Here is an 11,745-nt window from a genome sequence, read left to right on the forward strand (position 1 = left end):
CCAAAATTCCTAAAAAAAATTCCAAATACAGCTAAGGGAATCTATGCCTGAGGTGGAAAAGCCTTAGTATTTCAAAAATTCAAAATTTTGTTAACATTTAATTTATAAATATAACCATATCAATGATAATTCATGTCAGCACAAAAGTGCTGACTACTGGGCTGGTGATAAAACGCATAAACCCGCTGCATTTGTGTGCACCTGTCCAAAGTCAGGAACCTGATGTTCAGTAGTTGTTGTATGTTGGTGTGGTTCATAAGGGTTTCTCGTTTATATATAGGTTATACAGTTGTTTTTCCCATTTGAAGTTTTTTACACTTTCCATATTTTGGGGCCCTTTACAACTTGCTGTTTGATGTGTGCAAAGACTCCATGTTAAAAACCGCACTTTTAACTATAATGGATTACTTTTACAAGCTGTGACAAGGATAGAGAGTTGTCTCATTCGCTCCCATATGTATCACGTTCAATAATAATGCTTTAATCTCACTTGATAATTTCTACCTAAGTTTTGTAGTAAAAGCTTTAATAAACTAGAGGCTCTAAAGATTAAAATTATCTCTATCTATAATGAACTTGTCCGTGTAGTTTCAGTGGAAAATAATAGTAAAAATTTACAAATTTTATGAAAATTGTTAAAAATTGATCATAAAGGACAATAACTTCTTTGGAGGTCAATTAACCATTTTGGTCATTTTGACTTATTTTTGAGTCTTAAATTGCTGTACATTATTGCTCTTTACAGTTTATCTCTATCTATAATAATATTCAAGATAATAACCCAAAACAGCAAAATTTCCTTAAAATTACCAATTTAGGGGAAGCAACCTAACAATGAGTTGTCCGATTCATCTGAAATTTCAGGGCAGATAGATCTTGTCCAGATAAACAATTTTACCCCTTGTCAGATTTGCTCTAAATGCTTTGGTTTTTGAGTTATAAGCCAAAAACTGCATTTTACCCCTATGTTCTATTTTTAGCTGTAGCGGCCATCTTGGTTGGTTTGCCCGGTCACAAAACACAATTTTTAAACTAGATAGCCTAATAATGATTCTGGCTATGTTTGGTAAAATTTGGCCCAGTGGTTTCACAGGAGAAGATTTTTGTGAAAGTTAACTAAGATTTACGAAAAATGGTTAAAAATTTACTATAAAGGTCAATAACTCCTAAAGGGGTCAAATGACCATTTTGATCCATTGACTTATTTGTAAATCTTACTTTGTTGACTAAATTTTATATACGCCAGACGCGCGTTTCGTCTGCAAAAGACTCATCAGTTACGTTCGAATCCAAAAAAGTTTAAAAGGGCCAAATAAAGTACGAAGTTGAAGAGCATTGAGGACCAAAATTCCTAAAAAAAATTCCAAATACAGCTAAGGGAATCTATGCCTGAGGTGGAAAAGCCTTAGTATTTCAAAAATTCAAAATTTTGTTAACATTTAATTTATAAATATAACCATATCAATGATAATTCATGTCAGCACAAAAGTGCTGTCTACTGGGCTGGTGATAAAACGCATAAACCCGCTGCATTTGTGTGCACCTGTCCAAAGTCAGGAACCTGATGTTCAGTAGTTGTTGTATGTTGGTGTGGTTCATAAGGGTTTCTCGTTTATATATAGGTTATACAGTTGTTTTTCCCATTTGAAGTTTTTTACACTTTCCATATTTTGGGGCCCTTTACAACTTGCTGTTTGATGTGTGCAAAGACTCCATGTTAAAAACCGCACTTTTAACTATAATGGATTACTTTTACAAGCTGTGACAAGGATAGAGAGTTGTCTCATTCGCTCCCATATGTATCACGTTCAATAATAATGCTTTAATCTCACTTGATAATTTCTACCTAAGTTTTGTAGTAAAAGCTTTAATAAACTAGAGGCTCTAAAGAGCCTGTGTCGCTCACCTTGGTATATGTGAATTGAACAAAGGTAGCAGGCAGTTCATGACAAAATTGTGTTTAGGTGATTGTGATGTGTTTGTTCATCTTACTTGACTGAACATTCTTGCTGCTTAAAATTATCTCTATCTATAATGAACTTGTCCGTGTAGTTTCAGTGGAAAATAATAGTAAAAATTTACAAATTTTATGAAAATTGTTAAAAATTGATCATAAAGGACAATAACTTCTTTGGAGGTCAATTAACCATTTTGGTCATTTTGACTTATTTTTGAGTCTTAAATTGCTGTACATTATTGCTCTTTACAGTTTATCTCTATCTATAATAATATTCAAGATAATAACCCAAAACAGCAAAATTTCCTTAAAATTACCAATTTAGGGGAAGCAACCTAACAATGAGTTGTCCGATTCATCTGAAATTTCAGGGCAGATAGATCTTGTCCAGATAAACAATTTTACCCCTTGTCAGATTTGCTCTAAATGCTTTGGTTTTTGAGTTATAAGCCAAAAACTGCATTTTACCCCTATGTTCTATTTTTAGCTGTAGCGGCCATCTTGGTTGGTTTGCCCGGTCACAAAACACAATTTTTAAACTAGATAGCCTAATAATGATTCTGGCTATGTTTGGTAAAATTTGGCCCAGTGGTTTCACAGGAGAAGATTTTTGTGAAAGTTAACTAAGATTTACGAAAAATGGTTAAAAATTTACTATAAAGGTCAATAACTCCTAAAGGGGTCAAATGACCATTTTGATCCATTGACTTATTTGTAAATCTTACTTTGTTGAACATTTTTGCTGTTTACAGTTTATCTCTATACATAATAATATTCAAGATAATATCCAAAAACAGCAAAATTTCCATAAAATTACCAATTCAGGGGCAGCAACCCAACAATATGTTGTCCCATTCATCTTAAAATTTCAGGGCAGATAGATCTTCACCAGATAAACAGTTTTACCTCTGTCAGATTTGCTCTAAATGCTTTGGTTTTTGAGTTATAAGCCAAAAACTGCATTTTACACCTATGTTCTATTTTTAGCCATGGCGGCCATCTTGGTTGGTTGGCCGGGTAAAAAAACACAATTTTTAAACTACATACCCCAAAGATGATTGTTGCCAAGTTTGGATTAATTTGTCCCGGTAGTTTCAGAGGAGAAGATTTTTGTAAAAGATCATGGAGATTTACGAAAAATGGTTAAAAATTGACTATAAAGGGCAATAACTCCTAAAGGGGTCAACTGACCATTTTGGTCATGGTTAATTATTTGTAAATCTTACTTTGCTGAACATTATTGCTGTTTACAGTTTATCTCCATCTATAATAATATTCAAGATAATAACCAAAAACAGTAAAATTTCCTTAAAATTACCAATTTAGGGGCAGCAACCCAACAATGGGTTGTCTGATTCATATAAAATTTTCAAGGCAGATAGATCTTGACCTGATAAACAATTTTATCCATTGTCAGATTTGCTCTAAATTCTTTAGTTTTTGTGTTATAGGCCAAAAACTGCATTTTACCCCTATGTTCTATTTTTAGCCATGGCGGCCATCTTGGTTGGTTGGCCGGGTCAAAAAACACAATTTTTAAACTAGATACATCAATGATGATTGTGGCCAAGTTTAGTTAATTTGGTTCAGTAGTTTCAGAGGAGATTTTGGCCTTTTAGGCCAGGTGAGCTAAAAATGTAGTAAATATATAATTTGCTTTATGTTGAACATCTGTATTAATAAGAATTAGATGTTGTATTTTGGAAAATCTAGACAATTCACAGCAAGTGAATAAGAAAATGCCTGTAACAGATCAAGAATATGACTGTTGTTTTACATTCGTTTGATGTGTTTCAGCTTTTGATTTTGCTCAGGGCCTTTCTGTTTGAAATTTTCCTCGGAGTTCAGTAAGACCAAACAGCCTATTGTTTATGCGCATCAGCTAACGCAACTTGGTAGTGACATAAAAGCTCTATGACGTTGTTTCTAGCAATAAAAAAACGTCAAATTGTAACATCCTATTTCGCGTGTTTCACGGATTCAAACATGGTGTACGCTACGCAGGTACGCTACGTCTCCCAGGAAAAGAGGAACTATTACGCGTCGCGCTACTTTAATATCATGTAGATATTTAACACAAATAGACACATAAGATACTACACTATATTTAACCATCATTTCAATAAAAAAAAAAATATAAATTTTGATCTCGACTTTTTGCATTTGCGCCGTTCTATATTTTATTTTATTTTTATTCTTTCACATGCGTATATTTTGTCTTATACATGTATTTGCGTTGATCTCATTTCATTTATTTCTTCTTCACTTGCGTAGATTTTTGTCTTTCGTTTGTGCCGATTGTGTGAAAATTGTTTTATAGTCTGTGCGTCCGTCGTTCGTCCGCCTATCCCACTTCAGGTTAAAGTTCTTGGTTAATTTTTAAGTGTCGATTTTTCAAAAAAATCAAAATTAGGTATTCACAAGGTAAGGCCGATAATCAATTATGCCTAAAAGTTTTGACCTACTGGTAACATTTTCATGTAACTGATGTCTGGATGATTCTTGTGAAATAATGTCCGATCTTGCAATGAAGTTAAAATTTATTTATACTGCTTATTTGACAAAATCTTATAGTAAAAATAAAATGATGACAAAGGGTCATTTTTGTTTGTCATTTGCTTCATTTCAAATTGTCTTTAAGAGAAATGATAAACATATCGTCTAATCTCGCTAAAGCTTACAGCTAATTTCCTAATGTCTGTAGATCAAAACTTTGGTTTTGCCTGCTTGTTTTGTTTGTATAGTATGTATAATTATATTTTGATAACGTATATACAAGTTTACTTACCTATATATAAAGATGTCAATCTTAATTTCAGAGCTAGATTGAATATTAATACAAACAAAGCAAGGAAGCCAACCAAAGTTTTACCCTACATACACTAGGAAATTAGCTGTAAGGCAAAAAATATTAATAAAACTACTACTCAGCGAATGTGAATTAAAATCATAATTTTCAGTGTTTAAAACTTAATTGTTGTAAATTTAGCTTATGACAAAAACAATTGCTCCAAGAATAACATCTTACATAAAATCGCTCCCTTTCATTTAGCTATAACTATGACCGGAAAGATTGGAAAAAAAATCGATTTTCAATGCCGGCAACAATTTTTTATTTGTTTTAATTTCCAAAATGAGCAATTTAGATTTATCATATTTTATCCTGATGGAGAAATCTTACTTTGTAGTTTTCAACGGAAAATTATTTCTAAATTATTTTTTTAATCAAAAACGTTTTGTATTTTATATTTACTGTATTGTTTATTGAAAACACATGAGGTAGTAATAAAAGGATTGTATTTTAAGATAGATGTATAATATTTTAGAATCAAACTTTCATTCATATATAACTTAAATTTCCTTATATCTTAAATATTCAAAAATAATGAATTCACAAACTTGATGCAATACTTTCTATACTTTCGTCTTAGTCGGAAAAAATATTAGTATGATAAGTGTGTGTCCGGCTTTTAACAGTACCGAATGAGTTCGTTACGGCAAACTTCTGAAATTGACGCGGAAAAAAAACAAGCACATATAGTCTCTGGTAAAGTCAAATACTGTAGGTTTACCAGTGCCATCTTTCATTTCTTTTTTTATTTTCAATAATTCTGCTTATGTGGGACAAAGGACAAAAAAAAAGACTTTCGATACAAAAGCGGCGTGAAAGGTTATTTCAAACAATTTTCCATTCCGACGGATGGTGTTTCTGAAGGTTTATATTGTGCGGCAACATCATAAAAATCTGAAACTGAAACATGCTTAATCTCTAGTATAACTGGACAATAAAGTAGGCGAATATAGATGTTACTCTTGGAAATTTAAATGTGGGTTTCACACGTCCAATTTGCGATTTCTTTTTTCAAGTAGTGCGCCAGCAAGGAAAGCTTGTACTATGACGTCAGATGCAATGTTCTGAAGAAAGACAACTCTTTTTTTCAAAACGAACGAGAAAAAAACATGAAATATTACTCATAACTTTTTTGAAAGGTCGGTGACATACACTTTTTTTTGCTTTATTTTGAAGAGTACATATGGCACTTTCCTTCTTCAATTTTTTATGAAGAAATCACTGGTAGATATTTTTTAATACTGGAAACGTTTTTTAGTTTTACGTTTAATTTTTGGCGGGAATGAAATAAATCATATTTTTAAAGATCAAGTCAATATGAGCCTTAAACTCTTGAACCTGTATTTGAAGGATACAAATCTACTGTTTAACGTGAAACAAGAATTGTGCTTGTAGGTTTGATATAAGGCATTTTTTTGAGAGTTTAGATAACACGCAAATATTATGTTAATATTCGGGAAAACAGGAAACTGAGGTTGCTATAGTGACAAAACTAAGTCGGTGACCCCCAATTTTTTTCATCATATTTTGTTCCTCAAATCATGAAATACCTTCACACAAAATTTTAAGGAAAAATCACTGGTAGAAATGAATAGGCTGTTTGGTCTTTAAGCCAGTTGCGCTTTATAATATAAAGAAATATAATCATATGGTCAATTGTTTTCATGACGATTCTTGATAGATTGTTATGGTCATAGTATTTCTTTAATTTCGTATGAATATCTGACGAATTCAAAATGAAGAATCTGCCAATTAGTTTAAGTTAACAAACTTACAAATAAATGTTAGAATAACACTGTTGTGAGATTATTTTATCGGCAATTTGCTTATATTAATATTCATTCTCTATAAGCTTTTGTTTGAATAAAGATTAGAATGTGTAGTTTTCGTGTTTGTGTATCTAATTGCTTTACAAATTTACTTTTGGTACTGCACATCTACTTGCACTTGTCGACGTTCTATGCGTAGGTTAACCAAAGAGCATCTGATTATAGAACTGAAAAGTATGCTAGTACGTCATACTAAACTCCGAATTATACACAAAAAAACAAAATTAACAAGAATGTGTCCATAGTACACGGATGCCCCACTCGCACTATAATTTGCCATGTTCAGTGGACCGTGAAATTGGGGTCAAAACTTTAATTTTGAATTAAAATTAGAACGATCATATTATAGGGAACATATGTACTAAGTTTCAAGTAGTTGTGACTTTAAGTTCATCAAAAACCTACCATGACCAAAAACTTTAACCTGAACTTCGCACTTTCATTTTCTATGTTCAGTTGACCATGAAATTGGGGTCAAAACTATAATTTTGCATTAAAATTAGAAAGATCGTATCATGGGGAACATGTGTACTAAGTTGCAAGTGGATAGGACTTCAACTTCATTAAAAACTACCTTGACCAAAAACTTTAACCTGAAGTGGGACGAACGAACGGACGAACGAACGGACGAACAGAGGCACAGACCAGAAAACATAATGCCCCTCTACTATCGTAGGTGGGGCATAAACATCATACAAGACTAACAAAGGCCAGAGGCTCCTGACTTGGGACAGGCGCAAAATTGCGGCGGGGTTAAACATGTTTATAAGATCTCAACCCTCCCCCTATACCTCTAGCCAATGTAGAAAAGTAAATGCATAACAATACGCACATTAAAATTCAGTTTAAACATCACAATGAATATTGATGTTTTGAAATACTAAGTAAACCCTTGTCTTCCTCAGGAATAAATTACTTTAGCTGTTTTTTGCAAATATTTTCGGAATATGTGTGCACAATGCTCTACAACTTCGTGCTTTATTTGGCCTTTTAAACTTTTTTATTATTCGAGCGTCACTGGGTCTTTTGAAGACGAAACGCGCGTCTGGCGTTAATACAAAATTTTAATCCTGGTTTCTATAATGAGTTTATTTCCTTCGCAAACAAAATGTTAAGCAGCTAGTCCTTTGTCCTTTCACAGCACAAAAATTCACAACCATTTGTTTTATCATATTCTTATTTTAAAAGAGGATGAACATTTTTTTAAAATGCAAACGTAATAAATAGACAATGAGATCTAAAGAGAGATATAGTTAACTATGACCACTTTTAACTAATGGTTTTAGCAATAATATGTCATGCCAAATTGAATTGATTTCTAGTGCTTTTGAAAAGTTAGCATTTTCTAGAGAAGAGATGGAGAAAGTATCCAAAGGGACATTTAATCTCAAAACTAGAAATAAACCCGAAAAAATATTTGTAAATGATAGCTTAAATATACAATTTGCTTAGGAAATATTATTCTGGAAGTGATACAAGATCCTCCAAAAAAAGGTATTTTAAATTTACAGTAATTGACGTCAGGGAAGGTCAAAACAATACAGAATGGCAGACATTTTTGTACAACATCATATTAATGAAATATAATTTCATATTTAACCGGTTATGTTGAGTTGAAGAAGTTGCATAATTACATTATATCAAAAAGTATTTATCAACTTTCTATCATTTCCACCCGCTTTTCATTTTAGTCATATCATCAATATCAAAATTTTTAACAATTATTTTGTTTTGCAGTCACCATATTTTATTAGCGTAAAACGCAAATTATAACACAGAACATTTTGACACAAATATATTATCAAATTCATAACAAAATGCAAAAATCTGATCGAGTATAACATCACTATTGCAAAGGTGTTCAAAGGAGTGTCTCTTGTAAACCACGGTTGAAACATGTCCTGTTAATCTCATCATTTCAACAAAGCTTTTTTCAATTGCAGATCTATTGTAGAAACTTGGCATCGAACAGTGTTCTGTTCCATCATAATCGATCGTCTTTCATATTAAATAAATTGTTGCTGTGAATAAAACAATACAATGTATAAACAAAATAAATATTAAAACATCCAGGCTTCACATGAATTTTTAATTTTATCGTTAATGATAACAAAAAATAAGATAAAAAATCAATTTCACTGGACGACTTGTTAGAAATGAAACATGTTCAAATTATCACAACTGAATTATATTATTCAAGTTATTAAATTGGTTCTATCGTTTAAACAGTAATATTTTTGGCTTGCCAAATGCTCTGTTTTCAACAAAGTTAATGATCAATAAATGACCTATGCACAGATTTTTGTAAAAAAGCTAAAGATACATGTAAGGTCTTATAATGGTTTCATGTAACTCAATAACGTTTTGATATTATTTTTTAGCTTTTAGTTGCGGTTGCGAAGTCTCCCTTGACGTTACACTATTTCAAGAACAGTCAAGTCAATTATTTATAATTTATCTTTATTTGAACTTATCTATCCCTACAGTTTATTCATACCTGCCAAGTAAGATCTGTTGATCTGAAAATTAAAATTGCATACTCAATATGTTATATCATTGATATGAAGCTTTTTCGAAAGTGACAACTACAATATTTCAAAAACCTATTCAGAAATTAAGCTCGTACGAACTGTTAATGGGTATTCTAAATTGATGTGTACGCCCCATGTATGGGCATTATGTTTTCTGTTCTGTTCGTCGTTTGTTCGTCCGTCTTTCTCTCCTTCTTCAGGCTTAAGTATTTGATAAAGGTAGTTTTTGGATGAAGTTGTTGTCCAATCAACTTGAAACTTAGTACACATGTTCTCTATGAAAGGATCGTTCTAATGCCAATACCAAATTAGAGTTTTGATCTTAATTTTACGGTCTACTGAACATAGAAAGTGATAGCGAGTGTGTCATCCGTGTACTATGGACACATTCTTGTTTTTGCAAGGTGGATCTTTAATTCGTTTGATTTATTCATAACCATTGTCAATTTGGTGTGATTTGCTGCTCGATAAACTGTATAGACATTTGAGAATTAGTGACTATTTTAACCTCATAATGATATCAAAGGTACCAGACTTATAATTTAATACGCCAGACGAGCGTTTCATCTAAGTCTCTTTAGTGACGCTTACATCAAAATAGTAATTAAGCCAAACAAGTATAAAGTTGAAGAGCATTGAGGGACTAAAAATGCCAATAAATTGTGCAAAACACGGCTAAGAAAATATATGCCTGTGATAAGAAATCCAAACCATTTCGTAAAGTTCATACTTTAAAGAATCACAACTTTTAACTTTAGCGATTAATTTTCGCGTTATTTTCTTCTCGCGAATGTCGCGAAAATAAATCGCTCGCAAAAACGAGTTAGTTTACAGTAATTGATATTTATTTCAATACCGAAGTGCTGATTACTTGGATTATGATACCCTCAGGGACACAACGTCCACAAACTTAACATATTTTTGTTAGTTTTTGTGTCCGTGTGTTTCTTACCTGATCGTCTTTGTAGAAGTTTAGGTCTGATAACAAACCACGATATTACTAATAGTAAACATGTTCCTACAATACAACCAACTGATATACCAGCAATCACACCTGCCGACAATTGAGAATTTGATGCCGCTACATCTAGAATAGAAATAAGGTTATATTTTTTCTAAATAAACTTCACTCCACTTTAAAAAATAAATATGATTCATGCAAATATACTTATACAAGTCTATTTGAATATCAATTGTGCAGTTTTATCAACAAAAAAAGTTCCAACCGTTGATCCTATATTTGCTTTTTCTGTCCTTTTTTTCCATCTATCATATTGCTTTAATTTAGCGTGTCGACACAATGACGTCGAAAAAATACATCTGCATCAGTTCATATGTATTTTTATGTCAAAAGAAAACAAATTCAATGGTTTGTCAGACTTGTTTTGCAACCGTTTTGTTTTTGTAGACTGTGCTCGATTGTTTAAATTGCGAAAACACAAAGATTTGACATATTCATTGATTTTAAGCACAAATTGGGTCATCATTATTTTGTTTTTACTGCAATCGTCATCTAAATTTCCACTTACTAGTTTGAATGTGCAGTTCCTGTGAACGTGTGCTATTATACCCGTTTGATACAGCTATAACATAAATACTATACAATGTATGTGGACTTAGACCATCTATATGACAAAGTACTGTAGTAATTGTGGATGTCGATACTACAAGTTGTTTGACCTTCCTGTCATTTAAGTAAACGTTGTAATAGTCGGCATGGCCAGAGCCTTTAAAGATGTTGACATCAATTGAATTGTGGTTATGTTTTATCATCACTATCTTTGATGGTGGAAACGGATCTGAATATCAAGCAGAAATCAAAAATATGTATATTATATTTTATTTTCGGTCAAGGCATTATAATACTGAAATAAAAAGTATATTCTTATAATTAACAACAGATAGCAACAACACAAGTGATAAAAAAATCAGGGAAATCTTTTTAAAAAAAATGTCAGTACCAATTCAAGAACATGAAAGTGGTTACCTTTCCTTTGATGTGTTTAGCTTCTCATTTTGATTTGTGTGTAGGGACTTTCCGTTTTGAATGTTTCTCGGAGTTCGGTATGTTTGTTATTTCACTTTCACATATTTTTTCTTCTCCTCTTTAAGCTGTAAGTATTGACCGTTAGAAAAATAGCCGTCGACGACATTGTTAATTATGTCGTGACGCTTTGATATTTCTTTAATCTTGATTTATTTATATTTTGTCTGAAATTACTGTATTAAATCAATCGTCCTCAGCATGCATGAAATATTTGCCACTTGACGTTCAACAACGGACTTATAAATAATACTTACTTGTTTGTGTTTGCAGTGTATTAGATGCTGCACTGTGTAATGCATTGGCCACTGCTACCACATACACCGTGTAAGACATTCCGGCATCTAAACCATTTATAACGTAATATATGAACGACCCTGTAGAATTATGTGTTGTGCCATGTTGTTTGTCATTCACGTAAACTATAAAATGGTCGAAATGCCCTGAACCTTTTGTTATGTTGAGTGCGATTTTTTCTGTAGTTTGTTGTAATAATTTGACATTATTCGGAGCATCAGGATCTAAAAACGTAA

The 11,745-nt window shown here is 32.1% G+C and overlaps 1 protein-coding gene across 1 annotated transcript; it reads right to left on the reverse strand.

The window, feature by feature from the left end:
- Positions 1-8,540: 8,540 nt before the first annotated feature.
- On the reverse strand, positions 8,541-11,055 carry LOC134686638 (uncharacterized). The gene is made up of 4 exons (XM_063546314.1): positions 10,698-11,055; positions 10,121-10,255; positions 9,135-9,156; positions 8,541-8,658 (listed from the first exon to the last, which is right to left on the reverse strand). The coding sequence occupies exons 1-4, from the start codon at positions 10,939-10,941 to the stop codon at positions 8,622-8,624; spliced, it is 438 nt and encodes a 145-aa protein (XP_063402384.1). The 5' UTR covers positions 10,942-11,055; the 3' UTR covers positions 8,541-8,621.
- Positions 11,056-11,745: the final 690 nt, after the last annotated feature.

This window comes from Mytilus trossulus, chromosome 10 (assembly GCF_036588685.1).
Source record: "Mytilus trossulus isolate FHL-02 chromosome 10, PNRI_Mtr1.1.1.hap1, whole genome shotgun sequence".
NCBI classification, from domain to species: Eukaryota; Metazoa; Mollusca; class Bivalvia; order Mytilida; family Mytilidae; genus Mytilus; species Mytilus trossulus.